The sequence below is a fragment of the Sceloporus undulatus genome, chromosome 3, assembly GCF_019175285.1.
Source record: "Sceloporus undulatus isolate JIND9_A2432 ecotype Alabama chromosome 3, SceUnd_v1.1, whole genome shotgun sequence".
Classification (NCBI taxonomy): domain Eukaryota; kingdom Metazoa; phylum Chordata; class Lepidosauria; order Squamata; family Phrynosomatidae; genus Sceloporus; species Sceloporus undulatus.
Genome location: NC_056524.1, coordinates 178,888,834 through 178,903,281, shown reverse-complemented (window position 1 = coordinate 178,903,281; position 14,448 = coordinate 178,888,834). Strand labels below are relative to the sequence as shown.

Below are 14,448 nucleotides of genomic sequence, written 5' to 3'. Positions count from 1 at the left end.
TCCTATATTTTGTCCCTGGTAATAGTGGACAATTATGGCAACCCTACGCTGTTTTAGCAGCCTCTGTCCCTTCTTTTCTCTCTTCCACTGGCCACTAAACAAAGTTTAATTGCCACTGGCTCCTGGAAACCTGTAGGGTTTGCAACTCATCCCTTTAATAGATTGCAAGACTCCTCCACTCTTTAACATCAAAAGCAGCAAATTTCCAAAGCCAAAAATGGATATCTGTCTGCTTTGTATTTTCTGGGTTTTGGGGGCTATTGCCACTTTTGGCAGTTTGCAGGGCCCTAGAGGCTTCCAGGGCAGAAATTTAGGTCCAGACCTATGGCAGTTGCCCATCCCAAACATAAGACCCCTGTTCTGACATTTGTCTCATAATATTCTCAAACATCCTCTTACTTAGGCCCTTGTCAAAAGGGCACCCTAGTACGTACTCCATACATACTAGGGTTGCCCGGGGGTGTCTCTTTCAGACGTCCCCAACCCTAGTACATACACAGTATGTGCAAAATAGCAGCGCTCATTCTACATGGGCACCACCATTAGGACGTCATGACCATGCTGCCTCCAAACGGAGCGGCGTGGACGTGACGTCCTGGCAATGCGGAAGGGTGCCTGTGGTGCCCTTTCTGTAACACAGGAAGGAGCTCCAAAACGGAGCTCCTTCCTTCATTTGTGTCACTGGCCCAGCCTTTACACGGCTGCGCCAGCGACACAAAAAGAGAAAGGGGCCACTTTCCCCTGCCGCTGTCGGGGTGTCCTTGGGGCTTCAAGCCCCAAGGACACCCCTTTCCAGGCCACGTGAAGCGGCCTTTTGCTACTTCCCATGGCCTGGAAAAGTGGCGGATTGGGGCCTCAGGGCTGCCGCTGTGGCAGCTGAGGCCCCGATCCGTGGGGGAAAGGGGCGGGTAGAGGCTGCCCCAAAGGGGCGGTCTGTAAACCACCTTAGGGCCTGAACAGACAGGCCAAAATAAAGCTGCTTCGGTCCACTTTGGAAGTGTGCTGTTTAAATGAGAAACTCCTCAAGTGAAAAATCCAGTATTCACCTCTTTATTATATTCTTTCGCTGTTTAAGGCAGAAGAATAAGCCACAGTCAGTTGGTAATCCCTGTACTATATATGTGTCATGCACTTATTTCCCAGCCCTTCGAATGCATATTGAGTGTAGGAAGTCTTTTGAATTATGATGTTTCAGTGGTGCATGTAGTTTTGCTCGTTAACAGGCTTTTAAGCCTTTTCATTGTACAGTAGAAGTAAAATTGTGTCTCAACCCTTTTGTTTTTAGTTCCTCATTTTAATAGCTGCTTCCTTGTGAACATTGCTAGCAGAGTTAGTGTTGTGAGAAAGTCACATTGCTTATCACAAGGCCTTGGCTTGTCAGATCCTATTTGCAAAAGGAAGAAGTACCCTTTCAAGGGGAAAGGTAGCTCAATTAGCAAGTGACTTAAAGAAAAGAAAACCAACAACTTCCTCTTTCAGACAATTTTGTGTTACTTTCTATCAGCTGCTTCCACTTTTGTATTCTCTGTGCATGGGTTCGGAAATCAATATTGTAGTTCAGAGTTCTCCTCTTCAGGAGTCTAGCCTTCAAGGGCTATATCCATATTGCACAATTACATGGTTTGATACTACTTGAACTGCCCTGTTTCCATCCTACATCATCTTGGGATTTTTAGTTTGGTAAGGTACTTTGAATTTTATGCTAGAGAGCTGTACCCTAGTCCCCTTGACTGCTGTGCTAGGCGCCTCATCAAAGTACTTATCCCAGGATTCCATAGGAAGGAGGCATGAGAGTTAAAGGCATCACAGTGCTATAACTGTTCAATGTGCATACACACCAGGACACTCTATCTTCCCTGCCTCTCTTCATTCTGTGACCACTGTGTATCCTGGGTGCTCCTTTGTGAAATGTAATCCCCTCTCCACTGTTTGTTAAGAAAAATATATTTCTGCTAACTTTGGCAGATGATGTTGATGCCTGTTCTTGTGCATGGATGGTGCTCTTTTTGGCTACATAACAATCCACTGAATTTGCTCTTCACATCTTTGAGTCAGCTGTGCGAGTAGGAAGACTCAGAATACAGTGGATGCTTTTGTTTTCATTGTTGATATTGTTGTGTGCCTTGAAGTCATTTCTGATTTATTACAAACCTAAGGGGACCCTATCACTAGGTTTTCTTGGCAAGATTCTCCTTTTTTGCAGGTTTTTAAACAGAGGATAGATGGCTATCTGTCAGGGGTGCTTTGACTGTGTACACTGCATGACCCGTTTGTGTGTGTGTGTGTGTGTGTGTGTGTGTGTAGATAGATAGACTGGATAGCCTCTGCGGTCTCTTCCAATTCTATGATTTTATGATTTGTTCAGAGGACTTTTGTCATTGCCTTCCTCTGAGACTGAGAGGGTATTAGTTGCCAAGGGTCACCCAGTGGGTTTCATGGCCAAGGTAGGAATTGAATCCTGGTCTCCAGAGTTGTAGACCAGCACTCAAACCACTATATAGATACACTTAAAATAAATTGTAGCAGGTTAGATTGATGCAAATTGGGTTTCCTGGTTTGAGACTCCTATCTCGGAGCTGAAAAGAACCCTTTTTCACACTACATGCTTATAGCACTTCGATACCATTTTAACTAGCATGACTTCATCTTGGGAAATTCTAGGATTTACTGTGCTTGGAGAAATACTTAGAATTCTGATCCAGACACCTCTAGTCCATCAGCAGACCCCAAACCCAGAATCCCATAAGATCTTGGTCTGGAAGTTAAAGTGGAATCATAGCACTATAACTGTGCACTGTGAAAAAGATCAATGAGTGTGCTGCCTGTTCATGACAAGCCAGTATTTTGTAAAGAATCCCAGCATAATTTGTTTTATTGGTGTGTGTGTGTAGACGTGGCTGTTAGGTTGCATATAAATATCTCCTTCTGTGTACTTTAGGAGTATAACTCAAAACTGTTGGTCATGCAGCTCATGTGCTATCAAATTGTGTTTACTAAGGGTTTATCTCCAAGAGACTGAAAACCAGTCTCTCCCCCCAGGCTTAACCAGATGATTTTTTTAAAATGAATTTTTAAATGTGGATTGTTTTATAATGTGCTTGTCTTCTTTTTATCCCTTTAAACTGTTGTATGTTTTAATTAATGTTTTAATTGATGCTGGTTATTGTTTATTTGTCTTGATCCATGGGGAGAGGTGGGTAAGAAATACTCTGATTCTGATTATCTACAATAGAAATAATGCACTTTGACACCACTTTAACTGCCATGGCTCCATCCTGCAGAATCCTGGAATTTGTAGTTTCATGAGGCACCAACACTTTTGACAGAGAAAGTTCAAGACCTTTTAAAACTACAAATCCCAGGATTCTGTAGGATGGAGCCACAGCACTTAAAATAGTGTCAAATTGCATTATTTCTAAAGTGTAGATGCATCCTAAATTAGTTTAGTTTGGTACTCTTTGGTGACTGTAAGAATTCTGACCAAGATTAGCTATGGATGCCATGGAAGGGCTTCTAGCCCTGGGATCTGATTCAGAGGCCCCATATCAAGCCTATCAATTGGCATTCAGTGGTCTTCAATGAGAGAAAGGCTTTGAAAAGGACAAAATTAATGCTTTGCAGAGGTAACCCTTTATAGGTTGGAGGATATATCAGTATCCAGAAGGATCCATAGTAGTCTATAGTTTTCTTTTTGTTTTTATGTGTTGTGTGCCTTCAAGATTGTTTCTGAATAATGGTGCCTAAAGTGAACCTATCATATGGTTTTCCTTGCAAGATTTGTTGGAGGTAGTTTGTCATTGCCTTCCTCTGAGTCTGGGAGCATGTGACTTGTCCTAGGTCACCAGTGGGTTTCATGGCTGAACTAAGAATTGAATTGTGGTCTCCAAAGTCATAGTCCAACACTCAAACCCCTATGCCACCCTGGCTTGCTGATAGTTTTCTTTACTTTCTCTGTACGTACGAAAACAGCTGTTAATTCAGTATGTTTAACAGATTGTCAGTATTCAGTCTTAAGAGGTTTTAAGCTTAGGGATAAATCCTGTTGTTAGTCGCAGCTAAAGTAGACCCATTAAATCATTGGGAATTTCATATGTCAACACATCCTCTACTTAGGGCTACGTTTGGATTTAGACCATATTCTATAACCAATTCAACTTAAATTCCGCTTCCATTTTAAGCAAGGCCTTCTTTAAATAATGTGGACTAAATCCAATGCATGTCTCAACTACTGTAGACCCAGTGAAATCCATGGGGTTTATGTGAGTGGTGCCTGGCAAGTCCCATTCATTTTAATGGGTGTGCTCTGGTTGGGACTAGCATTGGATTTAGATCAATGCCAGGAAGAAGAAAAAAGGTGCAGCCATAGCCATTAAAGTGTATATCTCAATGATTCATTGAGTGCCCTGACCTTTATTCCCTTGGTCTATGAAAACTGGATATATTTAGTGCTTTTTTAGGACAGGGTGGGTAACATGGATGATTATGAGTTTCAAAAAAATATATGAGTCAAAGTGTAAATGGACAAATTGCAAAACAAGGACTGCCACAATCACAACTCAAAGGCCAACTTAAAGAACATTAGGAATGATATCATTCCTGTCCCACCATCTTATTTGAAAGATAATGTTCTTTCAGATGGAGGGTGTTTCTTACACCCCCCCCAGTTGTTCCTGATTTCTAAAATAAATAACATTGAAATTAGTCAGTTTTGTTATATATCTAAGACTGCTAGATAACATTGAGTTATTAAAGGAGTCCAGATAATTGATCAAAAAACTTCAAGAAATTTAAATCAGTAATTTTTTTTAAGGCTATCACTTGTATTTGCTGAAAATGTTAAGAAAAGCTGAAGCAGCTTGGTGTTTTAGCTATCAACAGAATGACTTTCAATCTGTTGGTGAAAAATTAACAAATTGGAGCAATTCTATTAATAGAATATTTCCAAGTTTTATTTTACTGTGTCTCCACAATGAATTGGAAACTTTTAAAAGCAGAGTCACTTTACAAAGTGAGTGAATGGCTGCTGTGGCTCGATAAAGTCAAGCTTTTCATCCTCTATTGTAATGTAGAAGAACAACAATTGGAACATATTATACCATATAAGTAAAGAGTTTTCCCAAAATGAAAAGATGGACTATGAATAAAGTGAATGAATCAAAGTATTTAAAGTATCCTCTTTGGCCCCTGATTAAAATGTTAATATCTTCACTACTGGTCAGAATTGCCCCTGTGTTGCTGGTGAAAGAAGGACAATTGGTTTGAGATCAGATGGAGATATTTGCTTATTTTGTAATCTGCATACTGTCACTATCTCATACAGGTTTTGACATGATAATGTATGTTTTCTAAAACTAAGGTTTTCTTAAATCCTATGTGAGCTTGGAAAGTTTCCTCTTTAGAACTGGATGCAGGATTTGGGGCGTTCTAGTCAACAAGAAAATAACTTTGTCAAGGGTACCTACTTACATTAATTGATTGGTATTTAATTCCCGAATACAGATGTACAGTATTGTGCAGCAAGTGAAGGAAAGCTAAAACCAACAATATGCCCCCCCCCACCACTTTAAGAGAGCATTGCTCCTTCTTGCCCAACAGCTATGAGGGCAGATAGTGGTCTGTTTAAGCTGCTTTATCTGCATTTCTTTCTGTGGAACATGATATAGCTTTCATTGCACATTCTTAACGGTTTTGTTTATTGACTTCATGGTGAATTATTAGTCTTTCCAGTGGAGCAGTCTCTTATATCCTTACTGAGTGTTGAATTTGTCTTTCACACAGAACAAAGATGTGGCTCTTCATCTTCCTGACAAGCTTGATCCAAGGCCTTGTAACTTCAGAAATATTTCTAGAGAGAAATGTAGATCCAGAGGCAACTATGAATATTGTAAGTTATTTATCCTTTGATTTTATTGTATCCCTTCTAAGGCATTTTTTTAGTCTTTATGATTGCTAACAAGCATGACACCCAATCTTCCTCATTTCTGGCTTTCTGTTGAAAATTGGGATTGAAGGACACATTAAACATTTATACATTACCTGTTTTATTTTTGTAACATACACACATGCGTGTGCATGTGAACACATATTTTGCACTTCCAGGATATTTGCATCACCTAGGTTCACTTACTGCACTCAAAACCAAAATCCGATCACTGATGCATTTATTTGATTTTTATCTCACCTTTCAGAAGTCTCTTAAACATGTTTACAGCTGTCATATGTGATCCCACTTTTGTCCCTGGTACACACCAGCTATAGAAATGTCTTTGTGTTCCATATTGTCTTTGGTATGGGGAAAATATTCTAGATATTTTGTAGTGCATTCTTAGTCTTCCCAACTAAACCCTACCCTTGCTGCTCTTCTTTCTTCCAGAGTGAAATTATTTCCTTCAGAGGGTATCCCAGTGAGGAATATGAAGTGGTGACAGATGATGGGTATATCCTCACTGTCAACAGAATCCCTCATGGGAAAATCAGTCAGTCGACCAAGGGTGAGTGTATCCTGGGAAAAGAAGGGGTGTGTGTGTGTGTGTGTGTGTGTGTGTGTGTGTGTGTGGTGTAACTAAGGTATATAGATATAAAAATGGCCATGCTGGCTGGGAGAACCTTGGGGTTTCAGTCCGAAAAGGTATTGTTTCCAAGCTTGGTACAAAAATTTAATAACATGAACAAATGGTTTATTCCAGAAGAGTAATCACATCCTACAGTGGAGAAATTTAGTTTATGAGATGTCTTGCTAAGAAAGTAGTACAGTTGGCCCTCTGTATCTACTGCTTCCTTATCCATAAATTCAACCATCTATGACAGGGGTAGGCAACCTGCGGCCCGCGGGCCGGATGCGGCCCGGGAAGGTCTTGGGACCGGCCCCCAGCCTGGTCCTGCCACCGATTGCCGCTGGGGCCTTTGGGGGGCATTTGTCTATAGAAGCCTCAGAAACATGCATTTATATTAACATTTTTTTTAAAATCAGCAATTTTTTTTCGTGTGTCCTCCATTTTTTTTTAAAAAAGTGTCTTCCATTTGAAAAATTTGTCCTACATTTGTCCTGGTTTATTTATATATTTAATTCTTTTAAAAAAATTATTTAATTATTTATTTTTTGGCTTCGGCCCCCCTAGTTGTCTGAAGGACAGCAACCCGGCCCCCAGCTCAAAAAGGTTGCCTACCCCTGATCTATGACTTGAAGATGTTTTTAAAAAAATCCAAAAAGCAAACCTTAATGTTGCCATTTTATATATATCATTTTACTACATAATTGCATAATGGTATATAATTACATATAATGGGACTTAATCCTCCACAGATTTTGGTATCCGTTGGGAGTTCTGGAACCAAACCCTACCAGATACCAAGAGCATACTGCGGTATGTTCAGTAATGTATGGATATTATAATTTTTGTTTCTCGTTTTACCATTAAACAGCTAAATAACAATTTTTAGTGGAGTAAGACAATTTATGTCTATATGCGTATGTGTGCACATAATCTAAATATAAGCATGGAGTTAATTCTTGCAAATTAGATTTTCTTTCCAAATTAATGTGGTTGGCATTGAGAAGGAATGTAGAGAAAGGCTTATGGGTATTCTGATGTAGACACTACTAGGTTTTAGTTTCTTCTTATGGTATGGTCAAAGTCCTAAAAAGACTGTAACATATGCTGAGCCCAAGACACATGCCAAGGTAGAAAAGATGCTACATTATAAAACACAAAAGAAATGGTAGATTCCAGCAACTTGCTGCTTTCCAGAGAACTGCCAGCCAAAAGCTTTTTTTTGCTTTGGTTCTTGCAGACCTTGTTGTAATATTGTAGGGAAAAAATACTTCATCATTGTGGTGTTGGTGGTTGTGGTTCTTCTTCTCCTTGCATTTATTTGAGATCCTTAAAAACAGAGCAGATTAATAGGTTGCTATTTTAGCCCATTGGAAACCCGTTAAAAGAAGCTAAGGGACGTGTGATTGGCAGAGGCAATAAAGAGGAAGCTGAAGTCTTTTTTTAAAGCACCATGGGATCTCATGATTTCTTAGAGCTGTCAAAGGTCACACTCCCTTGTGGATGGTCTGATGTGGGCTACCTGTTGGCAGTGAATCCAACTCTTTTTGACTTTCTGTTTCTGCCTTCCCTGCCGGTTTCTTTTCAACTATTGGGCTGCTGGGGATGAATTAGAGCTTAGAAAATTGAGTGTTTCACTGAACTGTTACTGTGTTTTATGATGATTCTCTTCCAGTTTCCAAGCCAGCTGTCTTCCTACAGCATGGTTTGCTTGCTGATGGCAGCAACTGGGTGACAAACCTGGACTACAACAGCCTGGGGTTTCTATTGGCTGATGCTGGCTTTGATGTTTGGCTAGGAAACAGCAGAGGGAACACTTGGTCCAGGAAGCACATAAAATACACAGTACAGCAAGAAGAATTCTGGATGTTCAGGTAGTGTGAACTTGGTTAACATACTGTATGTACTCATGTATAAGTCTAGAAATTTTAGCCAAAAATGACACCAAAAAACAGAGCAAACTTATCTATGAGTTAATGTTAGTACTCTACTTTAATTCTTATTTTAAAAAAGGAACCATCCCCTGGTGAAAGGCTTCCCTGTCCTGGAAGCACTGACCCCACTCTATTCTCTCATCCATACAGCTTTTAGGATGAGTGCAAACAGTTATGCCTGCTGAAGTTTTGTTTTGAACTTCAGTTCCCATAATTCCTGACAGTTTGTCAAGTTTGCTGGGACTTCTGGGATCTGAAGGCCAAAACAAAGGTAGACCCAAAGGTTGGGAACCATTGCTTTAGATCCTGTCCCCGATTCTATTTAATGTATACATAAAGCTGCTGGGAGAGATCATTCGGAGACATGGGGCAGGGTGTTATCAATATGTGGATGACACCCAAATATATTTCTCCATGTCTCGGGCGTCAGTGATGATGATAGATGGCATTTCTCCCCTCAGTCAATGTCTTGAGGCAGTAATGTACTGGATGAGGGAAAACAAACTCAAGCTGAATCCAGACAAAACAGAGGTACTTGCAGTAGAGCTCCCCAAACCAGGTATTGGGTTGCAATCTTGATCTGTCGCTTCAGATGAATGCAACAGTCAATCAGGTGAATGTGACAGACAAAGGCGCCTGTTATCAGCTTTGGCTGATATGCAAGTTGCATCCTTTCCTGGAACCAGGAGACCTGGAAACTGTAGTACATGCACTGGTAACCTCAAGACTCAATTTTTGTAATGCACTCTACATGGGGCTATCCTTGTGCCTAGTCCAGAAACTTCAACTGGTACAGAATATGGCAGCCAGACTGGTCTCTGGAACATCTAGGAGTGACTGCATAACACTAGTATTGAATTCACTCCACTGGCTGCCTGTTGGTTTCTGGGCACAGTATGAACAGTTTCTCTTTCCTCTTCTTGGTCTCATTTGTATCTGAGCACTTTTCCCCAGACCAGCATGTGTGAGATAATTCCATTTCATCCTTGCTGCAAACTTGCAAGGCTGGGGGAAAGGTGATAGGTATAATTTTGTCTTATTTAAGCTTTTTGACTCAGTGCTGACTTCAGCCCAGGACTCCTTTTTACAAATCGGTTTGCTGTTTGCTCTTCAGTGTACTCCAAAAAACCTTGAAAACAAGATATATTCAGTTAATTGGAAAACTACAAATAAAAATGGGTTTTTAAACAGCCTTGACATGGGTGACACGAGAAATTCAGTGGCAGAAGGAGAAATGAAATACCAAGCAAAGCTGTTGCTTTTACTAATTCAGTTGTAGTTTAGTATGTGCCTTTCAGTCTTTAATGGCTTTATCCTCTAAAGTAGTTATTGAACTCATTGATTCTAAAATTTGCAGGCTAGGTAGGTCTGTGAAACCTACTCTAGCAAATCTAAGTCTGTCCTCTGATCACATTGCTTGGATAACATGGCACTTGAGGAAATTGAAGTTTGGATCATGTAAATACCACTATATATGTTAAAACATAAACCTGTCATTGTTTTTCCCTTTTACAGCTATGATGAAATGGCTAAATATGATCTTCCAGCTACAGTAAACTTTATCTTGAACAAAACCGGCCAGGAGCAACTATTTTATATTGGTCATTCCCAGGGCACCACAATAGGTAGGTTAATGCATTCTGGCAATTCTAATAGCTGTGTGTTCGAATTTGAAGTTGCTATTTTATACTAATGTCAGGAGAGGTTATTTGTCATGCTATGGTCATACATGGAGCCAGTGAATGTGGGTTAAAAATATTTTTTTATACAATATTCATGCAGAAATACCTCTGCTATACACAAAGTTTAATGTTTCAGACAGATCCTAGGAGGGGTATATTTTGTACTACAAGTCCCAAGGTCCCACAAGACCTAGCCAGCATGGCCACAGCAGTCTCCCAAAGTAACTTTTCCAGGTTCTGGTTTGGGTATGGTTCTACTTATTTATTATTATTATTATTATTATTAGTTAATTTATATTTTCTCAGTGTGGGACCCATGGCAGCTCACCATATACAATTTCAGTATCTCTTATCAGAAATGGTTTGGACCAGAAGTGTTCTGTATTTTGGATTTTTCCAGATTTTGGAATACCAGTATTTGCATATACAGTGGACCCTTGTTATACGCTGGGGTTTGGTTCCAAGATCCCCCGTGTATAACAAAATCCGTGTATGCTCAAGTCCCATTAAGTATAATGACATAGCAAAATGGTGTCCCTTATAAAAAATGGAAAATCAAGGTAAATTTATACTTTATTGTAACATTTTCAAACCGTGTATGCTTAAATCCATGTATAAAAAATCCGTGTATAAGAAGGGCCAACTGTACTTTTTTGGAACATTTTCAAACCGTGTATGCTTGAATCCGTATATAACAAATCCGTGTATAAGAAGGGCTGACTGTACACAATAAAGCTGGAGAGAGACTGAGAATCTGTGAAATGGCAGCAGGTGTAGATTTCTGCATCTCTCTCCAGCCTCATAAATTCAGTACAGGTATGTACAATGATACTTGTGTAGTAGCTCAAGTACTTTGGAGTACAGTGGTACCCCGGGTTACGAAATTAATTTGTTCCGCGGCGCCCTTCGTAACCCGAAATCTTTCGCAACCCGAAAAAGCCATAGGCGCTAGCGCTGGAAGCCGCGATTTCGTGCGAAAAAGCGCCGAAAAGCACCAAAAATTTTTTTCGTAAGCCGAAAAAAAAAACGTAACCCGGAACAGGTTTTTCCTATGGAATTTTTTCGTATCCCGGAAATTTCGTAACGCGGTGCTTTCGTATCCCGGGGTACCACTGTACTTTGAATTTTGAAATACCGGATAAGGGATACTCAGCCTGTACAGTTAAAACAACAGATAATACAGTAAAAAACCCCAAGGACAATTAACTAAACAACCATAAATTAAATTAAAACATTAATTTCAAACATGGAAAACAGAATATCAGAAAGCTCAACTGAGATATCCTAGACCCTATTTATGTACTGACATTAGTCCAAACAAAACCTAAAAATTTTAAAGTTCCAAAGAGTTCAGTGGTCCTGCATGATTTATTAGACCGTCTACGCATTTTGCTGTCTGCTTGTTCTTCAAACAATGGGGAAAAATTGCATAGAGCTAGATTACATGTAGGCAAAGTATTAGCCTCAAGATGCATTGGGCTCTAGATTGCATCAGTAAGACTTGTGGTTAGCAATTATGGGATTTGTAATCTGAAACAAAGAGAGGACACCAGGGTTCCAAGTCTTGAGCTAAACTGTAAATGAAGCTGTTGATTTCGTTAATCTTTCTTCAAGGTTTTAAATAGGTCACCCTGAGGTGTGAGATAGGGCCACAGGGCCTTTTCTGTTAAGGCACCAGATGATAGAATTCCTTTCCCTAGATAGGTGCAGTTGGCTCCTGCTCTTTTATGTGTCAAACATGTTGTGAAGACCTCTGCCTTTTGCTGAGCTTTCAAGTATGGTTTAATGTTAATTATCTCTCTCTGCTTTTAAACTGCTGTGCTTTTCAGCCATAAAAATTGTCTCATTAACTCACATGAGGGCTGTAAAATGGTTGCTGCTTTTCTGCTCTGAGAAAAACCTAAACTGAAGTAAGTATTCATCTTATGTTTCTTTTCTTCCCCCAGCTTTCATTGCATTTTCAACAATGCCACAGGTGGCCAAAAAGATTAAAATGTTTTTTGGATTAGCACCAGTTGCCACAGTGAAGTTTTCATCCAGTCCTATGGCCAAGCTTGGTGTATTTCCAGAACTGCTGTTCAAAGTATGTATTTTGGATGAAATATTTGCTTGACTGTGGAGTGCAAATATTGCCAGATGTAGCTACGTACTTAGGAATATGCTTTGCTCTTTTGTACATACTTGAAGAAAAGAGTGGACACACCTTTTAACAAAAGCATGAGCCAGTGGCTCATTTTTAAAGTAAACACATCCTGTGACCCAAGACCATTTTGAATGCATTTAGAGAAATAAGCAGTTCAAGTGTTACAACTTGTTATTGGTGTGTGTATTTGCAAACTTATTTGACAAATGATTAGAGATTTGATTTGATTTCATCTTGGTTGACTGCAGAAGACTTTTAATTACTAAATAAGTCATAAAGCTCACTCCTTCTGTTTAAACTGAGACAATTCCTGCTAACTTGTTCTCTCTCTCTTAAGGCAAACAAGTGGCTTTATCAACAGGTCAAAGAGTAATATAGGCAGTATCCACTGTGCCATCAGCTTCTGGGCTGATCATTTAAGCTGATTAGAGCCTTCTGGTTAAGACTTCAATGCATAAGAATAGAAAATGAAATGATGATGTGCTAAGAAAGTCAAATTGCTTTGGTAGCTGCATTCCTATTCATTGCATGTTCTTTTTCGAGCTGGCAAGCTCAGCTGTCTTTCTCAATATTTCTATAATGAGAGGTTGCACTTTGTCTGGAGATTTGGGTGTGAGCTAGATTGCTGAGCTTTCCTCATCTTGGTTGATGCTGAAGTGTCCTCATTTTAGTAATTAAACTAACTACCCTCTTAGCATTTAAATTGCACTTTCTAACTATCCAAAGCAGCTCTTGTGCAATAAATCTGTAATGTTTGCAGTGTGTGTGTGTGTGTGTGTGTGTGTGTGTCGTATGAGAGAATGAAAGAACCCAGGTGTTGTGAATGTAATAGTTGTTATAGCTGGCACTTCTGGTCCAGGATATCTGAAATACTATAAAAATGATAGGGATGCTTTCCCTGTTCAGAGATGAGTTGAGAGTAGTAATTGGCCCTATCACTTATTACAGTGGTTCCCAAACTTTGGTCCTCCAGGTGTTTTGGACTTCAACTCCCTTAAGCCCTAGCCACCTTAGTCAGCAGTCAGAAATCCAGGGAGCTGAAGTCCAAAACATCTGGAGGATCAAAGTTTGGGAACCACTGATTTATTAGAACAGTGGTGGAAAATGTTAGGAGGCTAGGTTCTGTCTTAGCTCTGTAGAAGACCATGAAATACTGTAAATAAATCCCCCCATTCCTTTTAAAACATGGTGGGGGGCATTCTTTGCATAGGCTCCCTTGGGCCATTTTAGGAAGTCAATTCTCTGCTCAGTTCCTTTTTTAAAAAGGCATCTTGTGGGTCTGAAATAGCCTTTCAGGAGGGCAAAAATGTGGGGATAATGTCCCTCACTGCATCTAAAGGACATTTTGGGTAAAACAAAATATTTTGGGGAAAATGTTTTTGTTTTTTTAACCTCTGGGGGCCACACTTTGACTCCTCCTGTATATATTTTCACCCTGAACATTGATATAAATTCATATTGAGCAGGGACAATTCCCATAATTTACTTGGTAATATTTTGTGACATGATTGCTAAATCTATCCCTAGGAAAATGGAACCATTTTAACGAAGTGACCTGTGTACTTTCTATGCTTCTTTTGACAGGAAATATTTGGAACTAAGCAGTTTCTTCCCCAGAACTCAATTATGAGATGGCTTGCAACTCACTTCTGTGACCATTTTTTGCTGGACAGCCTCTGTGGCAACCTTTTCTTTTTATTGTGCGGTTTTAATGAGAAAAATTTAAATATGGTAAGATTTCCACCTACCTAGCATGAGGTAGACAGAGGCTGAAAGCCTAAAGAATGTATTGGCATGGAACTCCCTTGAAATGGGTGGAATATTTGTATTAAGCATAACTGTTAAATTCTATGTGGGAAAGAAGCCACATTTTTCATGATTATGGTGAAGGTTATTGCTTTTCCATTTTTATTTTAACTCACTCTTGGCAAAATAATATTGCACTCTAAAATGTGTGCTGAACCTCTTTTTAGAGAGTTGGCAAAATAGATGAGGAGTTGACCCTCAAGATGTGTTGGTCTACGGCAGGGGTCGGCAACCTGCAGGCCGCATGCGGCCCGCCAAGGCCAGGGGACTGGCTCGTGCTTGGTGCTGCTGCGGCAGCGGCAATCGGCGGCAGCACCAGGCCCTTTGGGGGG

General features: G+C 39.9%; 1 protein-coding gene across 3 annotated transcripts in view; it reads left to right on the top strand.

Moving 5' to 3' along the window:
* LOC121925331 (putative lysosomal acid lipase/cholesteryl ester hydrolase) overlaps window positions 1-14,448 on the top strand; it is a 216,444-nt gene that overhangs the window by 187,228 nt on the left and 14,768 nt on the right. For all 3 annotated transcript variants that reach the window (XM_042457367.1, XM_042457366.1, XM_042457365.1), the window contains 6 exons: window positions 5,779-5,884; window positions 6,374-6,491; window positions 8,227-8,425; window positions 10,001-10,110; window positions 12,114-12,250; window positions 13,895-14,041. In XM_042457367.1, the coding sequence (XP_042313301.1) occupies window positions 5,786-5,884; window positions 6,374-6,491; window positions 8,227-8,425; window positions 10,001-10,110; window positions 12,114-12,250; window positions 13,895-14,041 (810 nt within the window). In that variant the 5' untranslated portion in view covers window positions 5,779-5,785. The remainder of the gene's footprint in view (window positions 1-5,778; window positions 5,885-6,373; window positions 6,492-8,226; window positions 8,426-10,000; window positions 10,111-12,113; window positions 12,251-13,894; window positions 14,042-14,448) is intronic.